Genomic DNA, 14,179 nt, shown 5'->3' with positions numbered 1-14,179 from the left:
TAAACAGTTTAGGAGGACTGTCCAAATTCCATCCCTCTGTGGTGCCGGAGAAAATTCTACATGTGCATTTTATTTATAAATTTGTAAAATAAGGTTAGGAATTTCCCTGGTAGTCCATTGGTTAAGATTCTGAGTTTCCACTACAGGGTGAGTGAGTTTTATCCTTGGTCAGGGAACTAATTAAGAAACCACCTGTCTCGAGGCACGGTAAAAAAGAACTCCCAAAATAAACGTAAATAAAATAAGCTTACATTTTTAAATGGTAGAAATTTTCTAAAATGTTAAGCCTACAGAATCTATAATTTTTGGCTGGACCATAATAACATTCTTAATCATTAATGATTCGAAGATGGTGAGGAATCTCAGAAGTATCTTTCAAAAGAAAGTTTGAATGTTATCCATTAAGTTTCCTGTTAGGATTCTATCATAAAGGAAAATTTACATAAGTGGGAACAACCAAAAGGTACAGAAAGCTTGGTGCACAACTATGGGAAAACTTCTTGCAATTCCTAAATGCCTATCAATGATAATGGTGAAATTAGCTATGATCGACACATGCTATGAAATGTTATAGAGCAGTTACCTGAGAAAACGGGAATAGTAACAACATGAAAACATGATCATGATATACTGTGTTGTGAGGAAAGCAAATAGCCGAATAATACATGTAGTATAACCTCATTTTAGTAGGTTTTCTTCAACGTCTTTTTATAGATGCATAAGAGTTGCAGAAACATTCACACCAAACCATGAAGGAAATAGTGATTATCTCTCGAGGAGGGGGAAGACACTGACTTTTTACTTCTAAGTGCTTGAATGTTTTATGAACCTTTATTACCTTTGTAAAAGGTAGAAAATTCTAAAGAAAAGTTTCAAAATTAATCCCACCCAATTCTTTCCTTACCTGTCCACCCCTCCCTTCCCCCAACACTGATGTATCATAGATCTCAGCCTTCCATGTGGCACAGGGTGGGAATGTGTGAATCCAGACATTACAGTTCTCTCCAAAGCTCACCTCCATGTGTTACACAGAATATACTTGTTGCCATGAACAACTGATGGAAAAAAATGCATCTTAATGTTGCATGTGGTCTTCAGCCTGGTTGGTTAGGGAATGGTGCGGCTAACAAAGCCAAGGTTGCAAACGATATCCACATGTAGGTTCAGTAAGTGTTATGAAGTCAGCCTGAATTTGTATTCATCATTTGTAATCTTTCTGGTGACAGGACAAGATGTGGAAAAGTCAACATAAACCCATATTAACTAGTGAGGACACCTCTTAAAAGGTAAATACTGACAGTGGGCTCCAGTCTCTTGATTGTATTTTGAACACACTTGTGTAAATGCATAACCACAGTTCATGTATTTCTTTGCCAGTCAGTCACACTAAGTTGAGTCATCAATGTTTCCCAGAGAGAAAACGTAGGTTAGCCAGGTATTTGCAGCAACACCGCCTGTCTGCACTCTGTGGGACCAGTGTGATGGTGAGGAGTGTGGGACCACGCAGTTCTCAGTTTCTGGTATTTAATTCTCATCTTCAGCCATCACACCAAACACAAATAAAAGTAATGTGGCAGAATGAAGGTTTCTCAACCTTACTGTGCTTGAAGAATGACTTTTCATTTACTAATTTTCAGAAAAGGCAAAAATAAAAGGAGAAAATCAAAGACTGAAGAAAAACAGAATAAGGACTTATAATGTGACCACATTGACAGTTATATAAATATCTCTAAAACTGGAGAATGTGATTTCAATCTAAAGTAAAACGTCTATTTAAAATGCTCAAATAACTCACACCACAGAGATGTATCATTTTTTTGGCCTTTATATTTTTTCAAGATATTATAAACCTAGTAGTAATAAGATTGGGACAGAATATTCTGCTGTATCTATGGAATATCTCAGTATATTTTATATATTCACCAAGTATAAATTTACCTAACCAGAACTCAAAAAACCAGCTAGTGATTCGTGTCTGACTCTCTGCAACCCCATGGACTATACAGTCCATGGAATTCTCTAGGCCAGAATACTGGAGTGGTAAGCTAGTCCCTTCTCCATGAGATCTTCCCAACCCAGGGATCGAACCCAGGTCTCCCGCATTGCAGAAGGATTCTTTACCAGTTGAGCCACCAGAGAAGCCCAAGAATACTGGAGTGGATGGGTAGCCTATCCCTTTTCCAGGGGATCTTTCTGACACAGAAATCAAACCGGGGTCTCCTGCATTGCAGGCGGATTCTTTATCAGCTGAGCTACCAGGGAAGCCTAGTGATTCTCAGGAAAGATTCAAATATAGTATCTATTCAAAAGCCAAACAAGCAACCAAAAAAAGGAAAAAAACAGAACTTTGGACACAGTGCCTGGGGAATAATGGAAGTGAACAACTGCCTTAAGGTAGTGCTGTGGTTCTAAGATGACAGTGGAAATAAAGTATGAGGACTTATATAAATAAAGCTTCAAAAAATAAGTCATACTTCCATTTCAGTAGAATGTTATTTATTTAAATATGGCTTACAATACAATTAATTTTATCAATGACACTTCTAAACCTAAGAATCACTACCGAAATAGGATAATCTTATATAACCCATCCCAACTCTTGATCTAGTAATCGCCTCATAAATAAACCCTTTATTTAATCTTTCCTAATCAATTTCAACCTCCTCTTAAATCAAATTACCTTAAATGTTACGTTCTTTATATCCTCCACGCTTTCCCCATCTTTCCTAGCACATATATGATTTAAGCAACAAACATTTGCTTCAAGCCTACAACATGAGAAATGCCTTCTGTGTACTTCTGGGACCCTCACAACAACCCTGTGAGGTAGGTATCATTAGCCCCACTTTACAGAGGAGGAAACACATACAGAAGAGACTGACTTGCCCAGTAGCAGAGCTGGGATTCAAAGCCAGACCTGCTGCTCTTAAGTGAGTAATGTTTAAGGTACTCTGGAGGAAAAACGAAGACTGCCCAAGTAGAAACTGTGAGTGTACCCAGAATTTTGGAACAGCTAGAAGGAGGTTCAGTAACATTAATGATTTCTTCTTCCTTGTCCCTTAACCACTGGAAATAGCAATTACACTATACTGTCCTATATTTTAAAGGTAACAATACACATAGCAGAGAATTTACCCCTCTGTTTTTTTAGAGAAAAAAATGACATTACAAATAAGATTTGCACACATCATTGACTATGAAAAGACATAGTGTACTTGTACTATTCTGGTACTTCTGTTAAGTGGACAGCTACAAAGAAAACATAAACGCAAATCTACTGGTTACAGTAAATAACAGTAGAGTCAATTTTGTGGAGATCATGAAAGTGGGATGCTGCCCAGATAAATTATAAAACCTTTAAATCAAGGTTACTTTAAATCAAGAGAACATATCATAAACCTTTGTGCCTAAATTACAAGGAGATATATTCTGGCATCTTCATGTAACTTACACACAGATTAAAAATGGTACCATAGTAAGTTCCCTATCAATCTTGAAATCTGTGATAACTCTGGAATACTCTTTCCCATGCAAAAATATTTATTGTACTTATTAAATAAAATCTAAATAGTTCATTATAGAGTGTTTAAAACCACGATTAAACACATTTTTTTTTAAATACATTTTTTTATGTTTAATGGTCTTTAAGAAAAAACCTTATTTTGAAAAGTTATCATCCTTAGTTTGGTCCAAATCAACCATATTTTTTATGCTACTAGTGTTCTACTAAAAGCATCAAGATGTCAAAAGTTTTGCAATCTAAATTCTTTTTTAAAGGTTTTTGAGATTCTCATAAACATTTAAAGCTAGCATGAAGATTTTAATGACAAAATGTGATTATATTCTTTTATCTATAGGAAAATTCTATACACCAATGGCAGAACTAGTGATATCACATGAAGAGACTAGTTTACCTACAATGTGTCTGCTTGTCTAATGGAGCTAAACATTTTGAATTCTATCATGTGACACTACCCAAATGTGCTCTATACTTTTAATAAAGTCTTAATTACAAACCTAACTTTTCCAGTATTAAAACTTACTAAGCTGTTATCAAATGATAAAAAGATTCAGTGTTAAGGCAAATACTCTTAGTTTATTGTTCAAGGTAAAATACAACAGAAAAAGCCTATTCTGCAGTTTCCTAGGAGGCAATTTTGTTCTGAAGACCTTCAAATTTTAAAAAGATTACCTCTAGACTTGTGGAAGATGTTCTAAAATATCTGATTTTAAAAAGTTACCACTTTAAAAACTGCAAACCTGTAAGAACTACCTCATGAATTAGAGTGATACTTTTTTCTGCACTATAATAACACAGTGCTTACAGGGAACTCAAACAGGGACTCTGCAACAATCTAGAAGTGTGGATGGGGAGGGAGACAGGAGCGAGGCTCAGGACGGAGGGGACATGGGTGTGCCTATGGCTGGTTCTTGTTGATGTTTAACAGAAAACAATAAAATTCTGTTAAGCAATTATCCCTCAATAAAAAAATATATTAAAAAAAAAACACTTGGAAGAGGAAAAAAAAATAATGCAGTGCTTACTTTAGGATATATATGAAGATATTAAAATAGATGCTTTTAAACTAAAAATCTCCAGCTATCACTTGTACTGCTCATAAAAACAGGAATGAATAAACGGATAAATATAAATTTCTTTTCAGTGACCTTCAATGAATATGACTAGAGTGGAGTTATGAAAAACATGGTCCTTTTATTTTTGCCTTGAGAGTTCATAAAGAATTTTACAATTATTTTAATTATTAATTGTAAGGTTTCAAACAGTGTTCTTAAGTCTTAAAAACCTTTACAATCCCTTTGATGTATATGGCTACGTATTAACACAGACAATTCAGAAAACAGACAGTTGATTCTTCCCAGATGTAAAGAAAGAACTCCTGAAGTACAAAAAGCTAATCCTGAGATGCTAAATTTAGTGGAGTAAACCCTTAGGATTCCAGAGAGATTAATAAAAGTTTATTGATCTTATTTCTTAAAAAGAACATGTTTTTACCCACTACAGGTATCCCCTGCTTTTCCAAAGTTCACTTTACACCGCTTCACTTTTATGAAAGACCTACATTAGTACAGGCATACCTCAGAGATGTTGTGGGTTTGATTCTAGAACACCACAATATAGCAAACTACACGAACCTCTGGTGTCCCAGTGCTTGTACTCACACACACTGTGGTCTATTAAGTGTATAAAAGCAGTGCACCTAAAAACACAGTGTACATACCTTAATTAAAAACGGATGCTGTTGGAAAACGGCATGATAGGGCTTGTGCAACACAGGGTTAGCAACAGACCCTCAACTTGTGAAAAATGCTGACAGAAGGAAATCCAAAGAGGATTTCTGCTTTTACAAAAAAGGCAAAAGCATTCAGGTTTTGCAGGAAAGCCAATATAGAAGAGTGGTCTCCCTGAACAACGAAAGTGGTGCCATCAAGCTCTTTCCTTAGGAATTACACTCAGCATCTCTGCATCAAACCATGGTAGCTGTGCACTGCAACCGTAAGCATCCATGCTTTGTCTCAATTTATTTTGTACATCTGTTCGTAAGCTGTGTCCTACTTTAGGATAGTGGGGGAAACCTATAACTACTTATAACCAGCTGAAAACTGGCAAGCTTCCCAGTTGCTGTTTTATAAAAATGTCCCTGTCAATATCATCGCAGCCTGTTCAAGTGACAGACCAAATATGTCACTGCTATTAAATCTTGGCCTCCCCATCAGCTGGTTCCTACATAATCAAAGGCCACTTGGACTTAAAAGCTATGGTGGGCAGGGGGCGGGAGGGCGGAGCAGTCACTTCCTCTGAGAACTAATCTAATGCTCACAACTAAGCCTCAATGTTATTACAAACTGATCTGACAATTACAGCTAAACCATTCTGTTCTGTTGGACAATCTCACTAAACATCTATTAAATTAAGTCATTCTGAGATCATGATGAGGTGAGACAAAAATAAGGTCCTGCACAAAGCACAAAATATCAAACGTCTCTCTTATGCTAAAAGAATGACAGCCCTCACGTCCTTAAACCCTCGTCCCAATGATCCAGTCCAAAGCCTATAATATAATCTTCATAAGATCCTCTTACTGAGACACCTCAAATTCCCTAAGGCCTATGTTCTTTGCTGTGACGAGTAATAAATAAACTTGTTAAACTACAAGTATGTTTCTGGTGGTCTCTGACTGCAGGTATACTTGTCAATACTAATTGCAGAATAAAAACAGACTAAGTCTTCTAGGGTTACAAAATGACTCTAAAACATGGGTATTAAACACTCTAAAACATGAGTATTAATACTCATTTCATTATTCATAAGGAAGGCCACTTTGGATGATTTTGGTGTAAGATTTCTTCCATTTTGCTTTTAATGTCAAAACCATGCTAAAATGTGTTGAAGAATTCAGATGAAAAGCAGGTATTACTGCTAGTCATACTGAAAAGGCATAGGAGAAACCCATCTAGCCAAGCTGTTTAGGAGAATGAGCAGGAGTTTATCAAGAGTCATTTCAAGTAGAGGCATGTGCAAAGTGTCTGCGTACATTCAGACTCAAAGGCAGTTTAAAACCAAGGATCCCATGGAAATACACAGCAATAAAACCAGAGGTATATACGGAAAAGGTGAAAGAAAATAACTCTTGCTTGCTTTTTTCTTACACAACAGTGCTCATCATAACTACTGGAAAGACCTGGATAACAGGTTAGCTATGAGAAGAAAATGAAGATTTTAATATGTACTTTCTCACTGAAAGATTTTTTTAAATGTGCGCAAAACTCTCTCTTCGCAGCTGAATGTTTTTTTTGTAAGAATTAATCTGCTAACTTAGAACAAACAAGTTTCTATAACAGAACCAAATCTACTACAGACAGTAAAATAAGGATTCTGTCAAAAAATATTTTAAAGTTAATCTACTCATAACTATATGTTTAACACAGAAGTTAAAAACTATTAAGTCTTGAAGAACCTGAGGATAATAATAATAAAAAAGAAGTTTCTGGACCAAAGAAAAAAACAAAATATCTTTTAATTTGTCAACTATAAAATTTGCTTTTCAAAAAAAAAAAAAGCCCTATATACCAAAACAAACAAACAAAAATCACCCATTACTTACTTTCCAGATAAAACTGGAAGATTATCATGTCTAGGGTTGGGGACAGAGGTGAGTGCATGCAGTTCCCCAGGTGTCTACTGTGTCCTCCCTGGCCACAGAAGACATGCCAGGAACTTCAGTCTGGAGGTCTCAAACATGGAAGTCGCTGTCTGCAAAGGCACGTCGTTTCTGAGGAACGTGCACTGTGCAGGCATTCTGGTTGAGAAGAAACACCTTCACCACCACTGCCGTCTATCCGTGTGCTACACGCGTTACAATCTGATTCCCCTCGTCAGATTTATTTTTTGCAGGCTATGAATACCCAGTTACTCAACAAGCAGGACAAGCAATGATTTACACTTATATGTAATGTGAGGGGATCATATATGGATGTGAGAGTTGGACTGTGAAGAAAGCTGAGCACCGAAGAATTGATGCTTTTGAACTGTGGTGTTGGAGAAGACTCCTGAGAGTCCCTTAGACTGCAAGGAGATTCCACCAGTCCATTCTGAAGGAGATCAGCCCTGGGATTTCTTTGGAAGGAATGATGCTAAAGCTGAAACTCCAGTACTTTGGCCACCTCATGCGAAGAGTTGACTCATTGGAAAAGACTCGGATGCTGGGAGGGATTGGGGGCAGGAGGAGAAGGGGACGACAGAGGATGAGATGGCTGGATGGCATCACTGACTCGATGGACGTGAGTTTGAGTGAACTCCGGGAGTTGGTGATGGACAGGGAGGCCTGGCATGCAGCGATTCATAGGGTCGCAAAGAGTCGGACATGACTGAGCGACTGAACTGAACCGAACTGAGGGGATCATGCAGTTAAAAACCACAACTTCTATGTATCAATAAAAAATGTTCAAAAGCATGTAATGCCAGTGTTAACTTACAGTAGGAAAAGGAAGCTTGTGGTCTCCCTTGAGTCCACATGGTAAATGAGTCCACAATGTTTAGAGAGTATTGGTAAATACTCATGTTACATTTTATTTAGTTTTATATCCTTTCACCAACATTTGTACCAGAGTATTAGAAGTAATCCAAGAAGGCTGACTGTTCCGCTAAATTCAACCTCCTCTGTAAATCTCTTCTACATTTAATTCTTTCAAGAAATGTGGATTAATCACCCATTGGATTTTAACACATTTATTCAAATGTGACTGTAAAATAATGATGAAGGAAACATCACAATACTGACTACTATTCTTTTTACAGTCTAGACCTTAACAACAGTGCCAAGCCTTGTCCCTTTCAAGCATCACAGTCCTTGGCGAGCCTCCACCAGGACTAAAATTCTCCTCTAACATAGTGAGTCTGTTAATACCCATCATACCACAGGCTTCAATTTCTAATATCCAATTCCCCAAATCAGAACTGTATCATCTTATTTCCTCATGGTGGGATGACAGAAACTTTTCCTTTTTAAAAATATGGTCCAAAATATAAAGGGAAAAACATTTAAAACACTTAATTGAAAAGGTTAATCACAGTAACATTTATGTAACATTTAATGATGTTTCTGCTAGAATTTAATAAACCAAATAACTTGCCTAGCATATACTCTTGAATGTTTGTGTCAATAAACCTTTTATTTTTACCCAGAACACCCTTGGTGATTTATATTTGTATGATATATTAAAACATTAAATCTGTAAAACTAAAAATATCCTCAAAAATTAGATTGACAAGCCACTTGAAAACTATGTAAATCAAATAGTTTTCCTAAATCTCTGAGAACTAAATAAAATGACCTGACTTGACCATTACAAAAAATATGTAAAATATTAAAAACACAAAACTTTTGGTTGAAGTATTTCAAAACATTCAGGGCCTACTATCCAGCATTAGTGGCTCAGTCATGTCTGACTTTTTGCAACCCATGAACGGTAGCCTACCAGACTCTTTGTTCCATGGGATTTTCCAGGCAAGAATACTGGAATGGGTTGCCATTTCCTTCTTCAGGGGATCTTCCCAAACCAGCGATCAAATCAAACTCCCCCACTGCAGATAGACTCTACCGTCTGAGTCATTAGGAAAGGCCCAAAGTACAGGCATTAGCTGGGAAAGAACACGACAGGGCCTACAGAGAACATTACAAGTGAGCACTGTACTATACGACCTCAAGAGGGAAGCAGGGTATACATTCATAAATCATGGAGCTTACAATGCTCTTTACCATCTAGTATGTCCTATAACATCATGCTGTTTGCTCACTTTACCAGCTAGGCCCATATCTGCTCCACCTTATATAAAGATTTAGCTCCTACCCAGCAAATAAGCCTTACCCCAGCCAGTCTGTTGTCACCTGCCAAGTTGGATGGGACAGGGACAGAACATGATCAGGAAGCCCAGACAAATGATATTAGATTTCTGTGTTTAAGTCTTGTCTACTGTGACAAAAAAAAAATATGTGGAATATTCTTTCCCCAAGACTTCTAACTTAACTGCTGGTCACATTACTCATCAAAGATGACCAAAAAATGACATTTTACTGGGGCTATCACTAGCTCGCCCAACTTTATTACATTGCTAAATGGAGTCTGAAGTTTAAAACTGTGATCAATTTGGTCATTACGTAAAATACCTGTTCTTTTCCCAGAGAAAAATAAATGTTGTCTTGATGAAGCTGTCTAGACACCAATTACCACAGTCTACTGCAATGTGATAAACAGTGAAGACTGAATAGCTTCAGTTATTTTTCAGTTATTCAGCACTCTGAATTGGTTCACCATGTGACTAGGCCAATTTACAAAACATGTGAAAAAATAAAAACTAGGGAAATGTTGAAAATGCAGCTTAAGTGTAAAGATCGTGCCATGTATCCGCAGAAGAATCAAGCACAGAATCTTGAACAGTGGGTAGTCATTAGACACTCAGGTCATCTAACAAAAACAGAACCTTGAAGTGTCTTCATGTGTTCGTGCTCAGTCGCATCTGACTCTTTGCGATGCCACAGACTGTACCTCACCAGGCTCCTCTGTCCGTGGGATTCTTCTGGAAATAATACTGAAGTGGGAAGATTTCCTCCAGGGGATCTTCCTTGACCCAGGAATTGAACCTGAATCTTCTGTGTCTTCTTCACTGGCAGGCAGATTCTTTACCACTGAGCCCCCTGGGAATCCCTTGAATGTTTCCATATGAGATCCTAGAAAACCCAGTTCTAAGTGCTGAGTTTTTTATACCTGAAAACATTAGAAAATCATGACAACTGTGTTTAAACAAGTACTCCTATTTACGGATGACCTGTAAATAAAACCTGTACTAGTGAAACACCAATGACAATGGTTGAAAAACATTTAACAAGAAAAGTAAAATACACTTCTGAAACAACCATTTTTGCGCTTAACTAGGCAGAGCTAGGGAAACAGGTTCTGAAACTGGCTTTGAACCTGACAAATAGCATTCACTGAACACTTGTTATGGCACTAGTTAAGTGCTTCTTCTGAATTAACCCATTTAATTCTCACAGCTTAGTACGGTCGGCACTATTATTAATCCCCATTATACACACGAGGACATACCAAAGCAATGTGACTCACACAGCTGCTAACAGCTAAAACTGTGACCAACATTCAGATTCCAGAGCCTGTGATTGTGGTAATACGTAATACTATCTCTTTATAAACTAAGTTTTATTATGTAACAGGAAACTAATAAATGAAAAATTAGTAAAAATGAAAAACTAGTAAAATCAAAATAAGTAAACAGACATTTTCAAAAGGCTACAGAAACAAATCAAGGAAAGGAAATTAAGAAAGCTATACACAAGAGAAGGTGAGATGACAGAAACTACAAATCGACAAAATAAAGAATAGTGGGGAAAAAAGGAAAAATAATTGAATGAAAATATCTTTGACAGTCTAAACTACTTAATAAAAGGCATAGGGGGAAAAGAAGCATGAAGGAAACATTAGAACGCTGAAAATACTCTGTATCTTGATCTAAGAGGTAGTTACAGATGAATGTTTAAGTATGTAAAAATACCTCATACTGTAAACTTAAGATTTGTATATTTTACTGTATACGCATATGTATAATGATGTAAGAGTATAAATACTTTTAAATATCTTTAAAAACATGAGGTGGCTTTGAGGCTCTATTTACTACTTCAAACAATAGGATTAATTAAATGATCTACCGTCTTACCAAAAGTATTTTTAGAGCAAAGTGGCAGTATCTCATGGGACTTACCCTACCCATTTTAACCCTTGATAATAAATGTATCCACATGCTTGACTTTCAGGCTTTTGGGTCTGCCTTAAAACAAGAAACTACAGGAAACAGACAATCTAATCCAGGTTAATTATTTTCAAATAGAACCATCCAACTGAAAAAAACAGTGCCTTCTCAAATCTCCCTAACAGCTGGCAAAGCTAAACATGGCAAAATCTCAGCAAAGGAAAGCCTGATAGCTCACATAATAGCCTATTATCTTATCTTTCTAAAAAAAAAAAAAAAACTTCCATAATTAACTCCAAATATGAAGTCCTAGGGCTTCCCAGGTGACACTACTGATAAAGAAACAGCCTGCCAATGCATGAGACGTAAGAGATCCAAGTTCAATCCCTGGGGTTGGGAAGATTCCCTGGAGGAGGGCATGGCAACCCACTCCAGTATACTTGCCTAGAGAATGCTATGGACAGAGGGGCCTAGAGGGTTGCAAAGGGTCCTTAGGGTTGAAAAGAGTTGGATACTTCTGAAGTGACTTAGCACACATGATGATGTCCTAATTTTCTCCCTGGCTCCTTTATAGAGCTATATACAATAAATCCAATCCTCAATTCAGTTCAGTTCAGTCGCTCAGTCGTGTCTGACTCTTTGAGACCCCATGAACTGCAGCATGCCAGGCCTCCCTGTCCATCACCAACTCCCGGAGTTCACTCAGACTCACGTCCATCAAGTTGGTGATGCCATCCAGCCATCTCATCCTCTGTCGTCCCCTTCTCCTCTTGCCCCCAATCCCTCCCAGCATCAGTCTTTTCCAATGAGTCAACTCTTCGCATGAGGTGGCCAAAGTACTGGAGTTTCAGCTTTAGCATCATTCCTTCCAAAGAAATCCCAGGGCTGATCTCCTTCAGAATGGACTGGTTGGATCTCCTTGCAGTCCAAGGGACTCTCAAGAGTCTTCTCCAACACCACAGTTCAAAAGCATCAATTCTTTGGCACTCAGCTTTCTTCACAGTCCAACTCTCATATCCATACATGATCACTGGAAAAACCATAGCCTTGACTAGACGGACCTTTGTTGGCAAAGTAACGTCTCTGCTTTTCAACATGCTATCTAGGTTGGTCATAACTTTTCTTCCAAGGAGTAAGCATCTTTTAATTTCATGGCTGCAGTCACCATCTGTAGTGATTTTGGAGCCCAGAAAAATAAAGTCTGACACTGTTTCCACATCTATTTCCCATGAAGTGCTGGGACCAGATGCCATGACCTTAGTTTTCTGAATGTTGAGCTTTAAGCCAACTTTTTCACTCTCCTCTTTCATTTTCATCCAGAGGCTTTTTAGTTCCTCTTCACTTTCTGCCATAAGGGTGGTATAATCTGCATATCTAAGCTTATTGATATTTCTCCCCGCAATCTTGATTCCAGTTTGTGCTTCTTCCAGCCCAGCAACCCACTCCAGTATACTTGCCTAGAGAATGCTATGGACAGAGGGGCCTAGAGGGTTGCAACGGGTCCTTAGGGTTGAAAAGAGTTGGATACTTCTGAAGTGACTTAGCACACATGATGATGTCCTAATTTTCTCCCTGGCTCCTTTATAGAGCTATATACAATAAATCATGATGTACTCTGCATAGAAGTTAAATAAGCAGGGTGACAATATACAGCCTTGACGTACTCCTTTTCCTCTTTAAAACCAGTCTGTTGTTCCATATCCAGTTCTAACTGTTGCTTCCTGACCTGCATATAGGTTTCTCAAGAGGCAGGTCAGGTGGTCTGGTATTCCCATCTTTTTTAGAATTTTCCACAGTTTATTGTGATCCACACAGTCAAATCCAATCCTACTCCCATACAAAAACCTTTAAATATTTGAAGATGACAAAATTTTTCTTCAGATTCTCTTGTCCAAGCTGAATACTAAACTTCGCTGTACTTTTCCTCATGATTTCCAGATCCTTCTCCATTCTAATCATCTCCCATGATAACTATGCCCCATCATTCTGAAGGACTTCACTGGTGACTCAGTCGTAAAATCTAACTACAATGCCTGCAATGCAGGAGACATGGGTTTGATTCCCATGGGTCAGGAAGATACCCTGAAGAAGGAAAGGGTAACTCACTCCAGTATTCTTGCCTGGGAAATCCCTTGGACAGAGAAGCCTGGTGGGCTCCAGTCCATGGGGTCACAAAAAAGTTGCACACGACTTAAAAGAGACTAAACACACACATTCATATCATTCTGAAACATACATTTTTTACAAGTGAGGGATGGGATGACACCTCAAGAATTCACACCTATCAGCTAAAACCCATGGTTATTTTTATATGAACTCTCATATACCAATCTAGTAAACTCCAGAATTGAGACGGAAAATCTAAATACAGAACTTCACATTTATCTCTAATTAAAATTTTATACAATAATATTCTATTCACAAGGTTTAAGATGACACTATCCATTCTAGATGAGAATTTCTGCTTATAGTTGTGAATCACCTGTTAACTTGCAAAAGCCATCTTTAATAAAAAATATTAAACAGGAGAGAGGCCAAGTAAAGGATCTTGCAGCACCTTCTGCATACATGCCTCACAGGTAACAAACATCCAATGAACTTTTCTGGAAATAACAGTCAGTCATGCAGCTATAATGCCACGATCTACCATGACCTACAGATTAATTCAAAAGACTGACTATGGTTTAAAACAATTCCTTTATCTCCCCCTCTGGTAATTCTATAAAACTAGGGTTGTTTTAGCATGACCTATTTCTATTCCAAACCACTGATTTTCAATGGAAACAGTAATGTCCCTTAATAAGCATTCTGTAAAGACTTTCCTTCTCAGAGTCTATTTGGATGTGCACTGGTACCTTTTTTAAAAAAAGTTTTATATGTATGGGTTATTATCAATAA

The 14,179-nt window shown here is 37.5% G+C and overlaps 1 protein-coding gene across 11 annotated transcripts in view; it reads right to left on the bottom strand.

The window, feature by feature from the left end:
* The window catches only part of WDR33 (WD repeat domain 33), a 109,916-nt gene that overhangs the window by 34,498 nt on the left and 61,239 nt on the right, over window positions 1-14,179 (bottom strand). Inside the window, exon 8 of one of the 11 annotated variants that reach the window (XM_061432051.1) lies at window positions 2,480-10,284. The exons of 9 other annotated variants lie outside the window; for them this stretch is intronic. In XM_061432051.1, the coding sequence (XP_061288035.1) occupies window positions 10,181-10,284 (104 nt within the window). In that variant the 3' untranslated portion in view covers window positions 2,480-10,180. Of the gene's footprint in view, window positions 1-2,479; window positions 10,285-14,179 lie in introns of those variants that run through there. One more of the 11 variants, XR_009739325.1, reaches the window with a different exon arrangement.

This window comes from Bos javanicus, chromosome 2 (assembly GCF_032452875.1).
Source record: "Bos javanicus breed banteng chromosome 2, ARS-OSU_banteng_1.0, whole genome shotgun sequence".
Lineage (NCBI taxonomy): Eukaryota > Metazoa > Chordata > Mammalia > Artiodactyla > Bovidae > Bos > Bos javanicus.
Note: the sequence above shows the minus strand (reverse complement) of the source record. Positions and strands in the feature narration are given on the sequence as shown.